Below are 11,027 nucleotides of genomic sequence, written 5' to 3' on the forward strand. Positions count from 1 at the left end.
GGTTGACGTAGCAACGGGGCGGGCGGTGCTCGGATGGACCGCACCTGTGCGGGAAACCACGACAGGAAGAGCGACGGCTGAGCAGGCGGGAAGCGCGGGCGCTTACCTTTGAAGATGTCATAGGTGCGCGTGCCAGGCGGCGCCTTGGTCAGCGGACAGTCGCGCTCGTTGGGACAGTGGTACAGGAAGCAGTTGTCCTCGCCGCCGTTGCGCTTGTTCCCGTTGAACACGGCCACGTTGCACTTGGCGCCTGCGCAAAACACCAAGACCGCGATGACATCACGGCGAGGTCAGGACGACGGCCGGACGACGGGGAGCTCACCCGGCGGCACCCGCTGGGAGCAGCAGGCCAGCACGCATTCCTGCTCGGTCGGCACGGATCGGGAGGCCGCGGCCACGCCGGCGCCGGCGAGCGCCGCCCTGGCGTTGACGGTGGCGTTCTGGTGCTGCCGCGAGAAGCAGCGCTCGGGTTGGGAGCGGACGTGAGCCAGCGTTAGCACCAGGGCGAGGGCCAGCGGGGCGAGCCGACGAGTCATGGCGGAAGGCGGACCGACGGGCTTGCGGGAACTCTGCACGGGACAAACGGCATCGAGTTGAGCATCATCACGCCAAGTGGATTCATGACGTTCTACCGCCAGCGCAGTGCGTCCTGGACTGGTCGCCAGTCCCATCTGGACAAATTCAGGGAGTGGGGGGGCGGGAACAATAACAGCTTCTAGACAAACAAATGAGCGGTCAGCAAGTGAAGGGGGCGGGGGAGAAGCCTTCATTTTGGAAGCGTGACGTCACGTGCGCGGCCATCTTTTCGGCCTTCGTCCCACCAAAGCGGGCTCGCCTGGCCCCCACCGCGCAAGTTGTCGACGGCAACTCCGCGGCCAACTTGTGGCCCGCGAAGGAGACGAGCGACCGAGCGGGGGCGGGCCCCCCCGGGCGGCCCCCTTCCCACCCAGCGGGGCAGGCCCAGGCCCAAAACTCGGTCGGCTCGCGACGGGACGCTTGACGCGAGCGAAGCGACCGACAACGCGAAGTCCTTTCGACAAATCGAAGCCGTGAAAATGTCGTCGGGGTGGGCGAAGACAAGCGAGAAGCGAGTCAAGACCTGCGTGGCGGCGCCGTCACCCCGACTCCTTCTTTTTCCTCTTCTTCTTCTTCTTCTTGAGCAGAGCAGAACCTGCGACGTCCAAAGTGCACCCGCGGGGACTTTGGCTGCGCGCTGACGTCAGGCCGCCCGAGCGCACCTTGCCCGGAGCATCCGGGGCATCGATCCGCGCGGAGTCACGCATCCTCCATCGAGCCGAGGCGTCCTCATGCTAACGCGGCGAGACGGCCCAAGCGACTCCGGAGCGTCGGTCCGCTTGGGGTCTTTGTCTGCCGGCCGCCGACGTCACCGAGCCTTCCTTCGGTCTTCTTCTCGCGCGGTCCGACGGCGCGCTCGCGTCATCCGCGCGTGACGTCACGCCGCTCCCGCCTCCGTCCGCAGGTTCGACCGCTCGAGATCCGCGCTCGCGGTACCGTCCGGCTCCGACGCGCGCGTCCTCACCTGCCGGATGCGCCCGCCGTTCGTCGATCGCTCGCTCCGCTCCGGTCCGGTCCGGTTCGGTTCAGTCGCGCGGCCGCGTCATCGGCGTCGCCAGCCGAGTCGTCCGTCGTCCTCCGTCCGCCGCGGATGAAGGAGCCGAGCCGACAGTTGCTCGTCTTGCGGCGCGAAGACGAAGGCGAGCACCAGGACGAGGAAGCTCGCTGGTTCCGAGCAGATGACCCATTTTTGGCTTTGTCCTCCGGGAGGGGGGAAGGGAGCCGCGCGGAGGAGGGGGGAGGGGGGCGGGGGCTGGCTGCCACACGCCCCCTCTTCTTTTCCACCACTCGAGTGTGTCTTTTGGATTCCATTTGGCTTCGTCTATTCCGAAACGTCATTTCTAAAAATGGAACCCTTATTTCGGACGCATTCCGATTTGAGTCATCATATGGGAGCTTTTTTTTTTTTTTTTCTTATTTGTATTTTGGTTATTTTAATTTGAATCGGCATTTCGCTTTGCTTTTTCATCTCTTGTTGGAATCATCGCTTTGGCTTTTATTCTTTTTTTCGTCAATCGGTTAGAAATTCAGATTTCACATGGTCTCGTTTGTATTTCCCTTAACCTACGTTCATCATGATTTGATTCCGATTTCGGAGCTCTTGTTTCAGGCATTCTTTTTGTTTCTTTTTCCAGCTATTTTGATGAGGATCATTTTTGTTTGAAACGCACCTATACCGTACATATGTGCATATTCTAATCTCTTTGGTTGTTTGAATGAATACCGCCCCCACCCCCGGCACTCCCCTCTCTTTGACTTCAAGGTTCAAGTAAAACAATGCACCTCCTCATCGGAACTTGCAAGGGACGAAATGACTCCCGAGTGCAAAAACAACGCCGTCGCCGATGGCGCAGCGTGCGCGCGGAGCGAGGGATCGGCTCCCGCTCGGTGACGGTGTGGCTGCGAATGGCTGTGCGTCTCTCCTTGCGCCCCGCGACCGACCGGCGAGCAGTTCAGGGTGTGAAGCCCCTTTGGCCCCAAGTCAGCTGGGAAAAGCTCCGGCGGCCCCCGCGACTCTTTTCAGCGCTGTGGAAAATGAACACATTGCAGAATAAAGAGCCGAATGCAAATTAAATATCGAAATATAAAATTGATTTAATGCACGCAATGTTTTTTTTTTTTTGGAAACACTACGTGGCACAGTACAGAAGACATGCATGCACTTTTTCATTGGCGCTTATTCAGGTTGAGGCAAAGAAAAGGTCCAACTATTTTTGGGGTGGATCCTATTTGCTGAATGACGACAAAAGGAAGAGGATTCTCATTTGAACGTCGGTATTTGGATAAACGTGACAGATGTCAACAGAATACCAACAGCCATCTTGGGGGTTATTCTCCATTGTCCATGTCGACGTCCATAGAGGCCTTGACCACCGTGCTCATTTTTTTCTTGCGCATATTCTTTTTTGGTGGAGGAGCTGCAGCTTCAACTGGCCACGACACAGACACACACACACAGACACGTTACAAATTTGTCTTAAGACTTGAAAGTGAAACCGTGACTACACTTTGGCGCCCCCCCAAATTGCCCAGCTTTTCATCAATGTTTTTTTTTCCCCCCACTGGCTTTTTGACAAAAAGACTTTTTTTTTTTTTAATTTACTGCCTGAAGCGGCTCCCCTCAGGCAGTCAATGCGTCGAGCAAGTTAGCTCAAGGCCTGGCACTCACGAGCAGGCGGGAAAGCTGACAGCGTGACGCGCCAGTTCCGATATTAATAGAGGCACATCTCCGTCCAAAAAAAAAAAAAAACATGACTTTTGGCCTTTCGGCCAAACGGCGCTTTGCAAATTACATTGACCGGCTACGCCAAGAGGAACACATCACAACTAAATGAGCGGCCAAGCCTGTTTCTTTGTTTGTTGTTTGTATGTTTTTTTTAACGACATTGTGAGTTTTGACACGATGAGGTGAGTTTTTTTTTCCTCGACAACCTCCCCACAATACCCTGATAACGATAGCAAAAAAAGTCTTACCTTCCATTGCGGCTTTGTCCTTTTGGAGGTGCTGCAGTTGCTTGATGAGCTTTCGCTTCTTCTTCCCCGACAATGTGATGTTGGCCCTGGGACTCGTTCTGCAGGGAGGAGCAAACGTTGTCATCGCACACGTTGTCACGGCTCCGCTCGGACGGTGAGCAACCGACCTCCTCTTCCGGAGGTGATGGATGGTGATGAGGCCCCGGTCCACCACGGCGCCCACGATCTGATTTCGCTTCTTCTTCGGTCGTCCCAGAACACGGCGGCGCTTGAAGAGCTTCTTGCCCAAGTCCTGCCACAAAAAGTACGCCGGCTCAGAGGACAAAACGTCACTTGTATCCCGAATCCGTCCCCAACAAATTGCAGCTCGTACGATTAAGGTTCGCTCCAATTGGCGAGACTTTTTCAGTCAAACATAGCGCTTGTTTCAGCTCTTCCCCTTCAAGCTACAGCGACAGCTGTGACGAGTTTGTCGCGCGTTTAAGAGACGGCCGCAAGTTGGTTGCGTGGAACGTCGAGCTCCCGATTTCCCGATTTTGTTTGTTGCTTGTGGCGGAGGTTGCCTACCGTTTTGGGTCTGTTGATCTTCCCTCCGGGTGGCGACATGCTGCCTGGCCGCCGGTTGCTTCTGCTTCCGCCTTTTCTCCTTCGGCGCGTCAGTCGGAGGAAGGGCAGGAAGAAGCCGCTACTGCCACCCTCGGGCCACGCGCGGCCTTACAACCGCCAAAGTCAAGGGAGAGACGACCAGCCTCGACGGCGAAGGGCGACCTCAAGGCCCTTCGAAGACTTTGGGAGAGGAGGGGACGCGTTTCTCAAAGGAGATACGCGCCGCCCGCTCCCGAACTCCGCAGGAAGCCCCGACGCGACCACTCGCACACAACCGCTTATTCAAAACGGAGCTTTTCATTTCTTTTGGATGAATTTGCGAAATGCTTTGGTTGAAAAGAGCAACGACGCACAGTGAACATTTGTTTTTATTCGTTCTGTAACTGTCGAGGACTTACAATCGGATTAAAGTCTTTGCATTCGGATGAACTTGTGACGTTTTCCCTTTGATGAGCCCTCCACCGAGCGACCACCGCACGAGCGGAGAGAAATCGTGTCAATTGTTTCATGTCAGTGCAAGTGGCAAAAAGCAACCGCCAGGGGGCGTCGCAACTCCAAGTCGAGGAAAGACCCGAGCCAGTCGACTCGTTTGTCGGTGTAAAGTGCATGATGGGAGGACAAAAACAACAACACCACCCCAATAAATACAACATTCAAAGCAAATAAATTACAACACAGATGTTGAAATGAAAAGAAAATCTTTCATATTCGGGTCACTTCCTAGACTACTGCTTTCTATGTACACAATAAATATTCGTCTTTCTCTTCTCTTTCCAAACAGCAAGACGACTGTTTAGGCGTCCACTCCACTCCACTCCACTCGACGCGGGCTTCTGGACAAAAAAAGAAAAGCCAATTCATGCCAATGAACATCGGGATGAATTTCTTCAAAGCGACGATTCACTTTCGGTCCGACGACGCCTTGGTCAATATAAATTCCTCGATGACAGCTGGAATTCGAGTTTCGAATTGACCCACCGCCAGCATCACCGCAAAGAGCCTTTGCCTTGGCTCATCTAAAAGCATCGCTTTGGCGCCCTCCGCGGCGTCCCGGTGCGGAAGGGAGTCGAGTTGAGCTTTGCTGCCACCTCGGGCGTCTGTGGGCAATTTGCTAACCTTTTGGGGGTGCTCACTTGGCATTTCTTCAGCTTCTGACCAGTGTGCGAGTACGCTTGCAAGAAAAAAAAATAACCCCAACGGAAACTAAATAAACGCAAGTGAAACGATTCCATTGGAATTGGAATGGCGGACGGTTTGCAAAGTTGGATTGCTGGCCGGTATTTACCTTTGTACGCTTCGCGTTTCGGAGTCTTGTGCCACTTGACACAAATCAATCGGCGGTTACTCAGTCCGCGAGTCGTTTTGTCACGGGAGGCTGCTTATTTCCGTTTGACGGGAGTCCTCTTGCTTGGCGACTCCAGCCGCCCGCGAGCAACATTGCCGCGAGTGCGACAAGTGGCGGGCGGGGTTTTGTGCGAGGCAGGCCGTCACGCAAGAAAGCTGACCGCGAAGACACCTGTGCCGCACGTCGTCCAAACGAGGACAGAGAGCGTACCCGTGTAGAAGAACCATTCGGCGCAAGGACCAAGTGCGCGCACGGCTTTCTAGCGGCTGCATTTTCCTTTCCCCGTTTGGCCCAGAGGCAAAAGGCATATAGTGAGGAGCACGATGATGATGATGGTGGTGTGTGTGTGTGTGTGTGTGTGGCACGGACCTGCGCTCAGAGGAGCTTCCCGCGCCTCCGCGCCGGAGGCCAGCCGGGAGCGGGCGGCGGCGGCGGGGACCGAGCCCTCCTCTTCCTCTTGTCGACGTCCTTCCTCTTGCCGGGGCGTCCTTTCTTGCGCCGCTTGGCCTCCTTGGAGCTGTCGTGGGTTTCCTGCGGCAGGTTGGTGGTCTGGCGCTCCTCGGCCGACCAGTCCGACGGCAGGCCCTTGCCCGGCGCCGGGGGGGCCTTGGAGAGCGGCGGCGGCGGCGGCGGAGGCGGCAGCTGGCGGATCTCGGCCGTGTGCACCTCGTCCAGGAGCTCCTGCAGCCACATGCGGCGCTTGAAGTCCTGCAGCGTGCGGCCTTTGTCGTGCATCAGCTGCGCGTGCGTCACCGAGCGCCGCCTGAGCAAACGCAAAAGACAACGGTGGCCGCGTTAGTCTGCCGGGAGAGGAAAAGGTGCGCCAAGCCGTCACTGGGCGATGCGAGGAAGCGGTGCGAGGACGGCGGAAGGACAGAAAAAAATAAAAGCCCCTGCGGCCGCGGAAGCCCAACTTGGTCGGGCTCGCCGCGCACGGCAACTTTTTCTTTCAAGCTGTTTTTCTGGCAATTCCGAGACGAGTGTTCGGTGAGCGCGGGGGCGTCTTTTGCGTTTGGCTCGGCGGCGTCAGGGAGGTGAGAGGCCCGCACGGCGGCGGCGGCAGAAGAAGAGCCGACGGCAGCGCCCGCTCCGCTTTGATTCCGTCCAGATGGGCCGAGGCGGCGCCGATCTCGTTCTTTTCTTTCCTCGCGTTCAGCTTCTTAGCGCTGTTATCTTTGCCGCCGGCCGGCCCGGATCGAGTTTCTCAACGGGCTCGGGCCGCTCGGCTCCTAAACAAACAGCCGGGCCGAGGGCGGGCAGAGCCTGGGAGCCCCGAGCCGGCCGGCGCGCACCGACGGCAGGCCTCCGCCGTTCCCCCGAAGACGGGCGGCCTCCCCGAAAATCCCCCGCCCCGCACCGCCATCAAAGCGGGCCGCCTGCCCGGAAGAGCCTCAGCAGGACGCGCATCCGCCCGCCCGGCCCAGACGAGCGCTCGCGCCAACTCGACCCGGCGACCTCAATTCCACTCTGAAGCACTCCAAATCAAAGAAGAGTGACTGCATTTTCTTGGGGGGGGGGGGATTCTTTTTCGTGATCGTTTTTTTTTCTTGCAGCTAACTTTTTGACAAGGTTGAACAAAAATACAGAAATCAAATCAAATAAAGGGTTTGTCTCCCCCCCGCCCCCCCCTTCCGTGTGTGTGTTCCTTGTCCAAGTGAACTCATGTTGCCATTTGTCAGCAGGAAAATGGCTGATTTTTGTCGCTGGCTATTTTCCACAGCCACCTGGGAAGAGGCGTTTCGCGGGCCGGCTCGCCGAGGTCACGGGAGCCCCCGTCGGTGGTCACCCGCGTCCTCGCGACGTCGCCTTCGGTCGGCAGGCAAGCGGCAAAAGGCCTTCCTTGGGAGGGCCGCGATGCCGTTCGCTTTTGGACCGGAGGTAAACTTGGGCCTGCTGAAAATGGCACAACTCCTCAACTGTCCCTTTTCAAAGACTTGCTTGTTTTTTTGGGGCGGGCGCTGACTTTGGAGACAACGGAGGGGGCGGGGGTCTTGTGTCCGATGAACCACCCCGAGTAAAAAGCGCACTTTCTTGTGGACGTCAGACTGCTTCTTACTTTGTTGACGAGGCCTTTTGCCCACAGATGGGACTTTTGCAAACAAAATGCCCATTTTTTTTTTTTCCCTTGTAACGTTTTTCGCGGGGTCGCTGACACCCCCCCGCAAGGACGGCACGCGCGACGCATGAGGAAGCGGAGTTGCGGACAGCCAGCGAGGAGCGCAACTTACGTTCGGGCGTCGGCGGGTCGGGCCCGGTTGGCGTCGGGTGAGCAGAGCAGGAAGGCGGCCAGGAAGAGGGCGCCGACGCCGGACATCTTGCGGCCGGCCGCTTCTGCGAACAAGAGATGAGCAGCTTGAGCGCACGCAGGCACGCAGGCAGGCAGGCAGAGGCGTGTGCGCACCGCCGGAGCGGCAGGAAACTTACATTCCCTGTGTGGACTTTGTCGCAATTAGAAAAACATGAAAAAAATTCCAAGAAGGAAACTCCGGCAGCAGATCCGAGGAGGAGGTTGTTCTTCTCCTGGTCCTTTTTTTTGGCTTGCGTGAAAACTCGAGCAGACTGCGCGCGCCTCTTTCCAGATGTCGCGCGGATGCCGGAATGCCGCGAGCGGCTACGGGAGCGTCGTGAGAGCGGCCGGGCGGGCGGGCGTTCCGCAAGGGGCGGAGCTTTGCCGCCGGAGGGCGGGCATTGAGGGAGGGGGCGCGTCCGCAAGGTTTCCACGCCGAGCGCGCGTCCCGAAGACGGACGGCCTCCCCGTTTGAGCGCGCGGACGGATGCGTCCGCATTCCAGGTGCTGAAAAGTCATCCCCCCCCTCCCCCCCAAACACGCACACACATCCACGGACACATGTTTGCACACTAACCCAGAGAGGCCAAAACGCATTCCGCACGGGGCTGAGCGGTGGGCCGCGCGTGACATCATCACCTCGGCGGTGGTCTCAGCCGGTTTGTCGGGAGGAAGAAGCGGCGCGCGCGGCACGTCGCCACGACGCTCACGCCGCTCGTAACGATCACGCGAACGGATGCGGCCGATGACGGAACGATGGCCATCTGACGTTAACGTTCGCTAACGAGCAAACGGCAATCAGCGGCAGGCGTTACGCAACTTCATCTTGATGAGTTCCAATGAAGACGCGGAGCGGTCCTTTGTCCTCCCCTCCCACTTTCTGATTGGCAGACTTGAACTTTCTCTTTGGCAGTCTTTGAACTTCTTGTTTGCGTCGTCGTGGAAACGAGCGCAGACACTTAATCCAACGTGTCTGCTCTCCGAATCATCTATTTTTAGCAGGGTGGAAAAACAAGACTTCTCGCTGCTTCATCAGCGCGCACGAGCGCGCGCACACACGCACACACACACTCACCAGTGAGGTGGCGGCATCCTCCCGCCGAGTCAGCATTGTCACAGCGCTGCGGTAGAGGAACGCGACACCTATGCAGAAAGAAACGGAACCGGGACCAGAATCCGCCTTGCGAGTGCCTAGTGAGATAGCACAAGGCGTGCAGGCAGGCACGCCTTTCCGCGCTGGCGTCAAAAGCGCGGAGGGCGGAAGCGGCGTCGTCGGCTCGGGCCAAGACGAGGCGTCGCGGTCCGGTTTGGATGCCGCCGCCAACTTCTGGGAATCAAGCGGAGCGAACAAAGCCCGACGACTAGGTGCCGTGACATGGCGATGGGGGATATCGCGCAACGCGGCCCCCTCACGAGGATGCCCACACTCAGGTCACCTGAGCGACACTGACGCGTGTCTGACGGGCAAGAATCCCGTCATGTCACGTGAGCGGCGACACCAGACCCGCGACGGACACTCACTGTCGCGAGACAGACGAGAGATTTGTGCGGGGGACGTGCGATCGGCCGACACGCCGGCGCGTCGCTTTTGTCTCCGCCCGAAGATTTGACGCCGCGGCGCGGGAACGTCCCGTCCCGTCAAAGAGGTCGCGACGCACGACGGGCGAGACGGGCGTGTCGCCGGATCGCGACAATGTGGTGAGCTCATAAGCTAAGCGTCGCGGTACGCGAACATGCTAACAAGTGAAGTGTTGCGGTTGGCCCGGGCGACGCTCAAAGGATGCGCCGCCGCCGCCGCCTCGCTAACGGCTTCCAGAACAGTGGAAACTTCTCAAGGCCGCAGAGCATCTTGGCGCTCGCAGCCTGAGTGCGTGCGTGTGTACGTGTGAGTTCAGTGTGTGACTGTTTCTGAGGGTGCGACTGTGTGTTTTTGTAGTCATGAATGTGTGTGCGTGCGTGTGAGAGAGAGAATGCATTAATGACGGCGAGCGCATACTTGCGTGCGAGTGCGAGGGAGCGAGCGGGGGCCAACGAGGCTCGCGGCGGCCGTGGCTCGCGTTTGTCGGGGCGCGCGCTGCGTGGGAAATTCTTCCGATTGCAAATGGCCAAGATGGCCGCGAGGCTCGGGGTCAGCACCGAGCCGGCGACCGACCCCCTGCGCCCCGCCGGCACTCTTTGGGCGCGGAGCCCGACGGACAGACCGAGGGCAAAGAGTGACGGCGAGTGCCGCCAAAGAGACTCGCGTTCCCTCGTGAGCGGACGCCAACGAGCCGTTGGCCGGGCTTGACGTTTCGCCGGGGCGAGTGGTGACTTCTCTTTTGCCGCGCTGGCGCTTTGCTGCATTTTTTGTGCTTTTGCCTCAACTGCTCAAAAACGAAGGCGGCGTGCGCGTGTCGATTTTGAGCCCGCACGAGTGGCGCCCGGTTGTTGCGGCCGTTCGGGCAAAGTCACGAGTGGACTCGTCGACGCTGACATAGAAACGCCAATTGGAAGGAGGAGGAAAAAGAAAAGGGCCCACGTGCGGGGCGGGAACGTCTTGAGGTTTCGGCACCGGCTCGGCGCGTCGGGCGCGGGGGAATCCCCAAATCCCCGTGCGCACGCCACCGCTTGCTCGGAACGCCAGACGCGCAATTAGACTCACGCGGCGCCCACGGAAATTTGACAAGACAATTCCAAGCGCGTCGCACACATTCAAACGCGTGCGCGCTCTCCGTTTCGCAGCGGGAGACGCTCTCAAAACAAAAGCGCGTCTTCGTCAAGCATGTGGCGTGTCAAACGGAGCTTCTTGTTCGCAGCTTGACAGGAAACCACAACAGGCGACACGCCGGCCCGGGTCGGGTCGGGTCGGGGGCGCAGCGAGACGCGGCCAATGGGAGGAAAGGGAGACACGCACAATTGGCAAACAGGCAGCGTGCGTGCGCTCCGCGGCCGCCCAATGAGAAAAAATAAGACGACTTCCCTCGGTGGCGATTGAGCGAGGGGCACGACAAGCCGAGGCTCGCGCCATTGTCAGACGACTTTGGTCCTCTTGGACGGCCAAAGGAAGCTCGCGGCGCCGCGTCGCGCTCGTTTCACGATCGGGACTCGCAAATCCACCCAAACGTTTGAGGGCGGGGGCGCAAAAGGCCAACGGCGACATCCGCCCCCCATTCAGATCGGCATCCCGCGGGCCGACCGAGAACGCGAGCCGCCCGTCTCGCGACGGTCGTTCGCCGGCCCTCCGCCGCGGACCCCGACGGC

At 58.8% G+C, this 11,027-nt stretch overlaps 2 protein-coding genes and 1 long non-coding RNA gene across 4 annotated transcripts in view; 1 reads left to right on the forward strand and 2 right to left on the reverse strand.

The window, feature by feature from the left end:
• The first annotated feature begins 1,678 nt into the window (after positions 1–1,678).
• LOC109532615 (uncharacterized) lies at positions 1,679–2,771 on the forward strand. Its single transcript, XR_002171407.1, has 2 exons — positions 1,679–2,253; positions 2,339–2,771. It is a non-coding gene; the product is annotated as an uncharacterized LOC109532615 (long non-coding RNA).
• Positions 2,651–4,247, reverse strand: c4h11orf98 (chromosome 4 C11orf98 homolog). 2 transcript variants are annotated; one of them, XM_019897536.1, is made up of 5 exons: positions 4,117–4,247; positions 3,717–3,841; positions 3,550–3,647; positions 2,870–3,005; positions 2,651–2,830 (listed from the first exon to the last, which is right to left on the reverse strand). In XM_019897536.1, exons 1-4 carry the CDS (start codon positions 4,153–4,155, stop codon positions 2,905–2,907), a joined length of 363 nt encoding a protein of 120 aa, XP_019753095.1. In that variant the 5' UTR covers positions 4,156–4,247; the 3' UTR covers positions 2,651–2,830; positions 2,870–2,904. The 2 variants fall into 2 exon arrangements, with proteins under 2 accessions (XP_019753095.1, XP_019753094.1); XM_019897535.1 differs by having other exon boundaries at positions 2,651–3,005.
• Positions 4,248–4,859: 612 nt separating this feature from the next.
• pthlha (parathyroid hormone-like hormone a) overlaps positions 4,860–11,027 on the reverse strand; it is a 15,032-nt gene continuing 8,864 nt past the window's right edge. Inside the window, exons 2-4 of the mRNA XM_019897533.1 lie at positions 7,729–7,831; positions 5,870–6,263; positions 4,860–4,988 (exon numbers count right to left, since the gene is read on the reverse strand). Of these exons, the coding sequence (XP_019753092.1) occupies positions 5,876–6,263; positions 7,729–7,814 (474 nt within the window). The 5' untranslated portion in view covers positions 7,815–7,831 and the 3' untranslated portion in view covers positions 4,860–4,988; positions 5,870–5,875. The remainder of the gene's footprint in view (positions 4,989–5,869; positions 6,264–7,728; positions 7,832–11,027) is intronic.

This window comes from Hippocampus comes, unplaced genomic scaffold, assembly GCF_001891065.2.
Source record: "Hippocampus comes isolate QL1 unplaced genomic scaffold, H_comes_QL1_v1.1 scaffold81, whole genome shotgun sequence".
Lineage (NCBI taxonomy): Eukaryota > Metazoa > Chordata > Actinopteri > Syngnathiformes > Syngnathidae > Hippocampus > Hippocampus comes.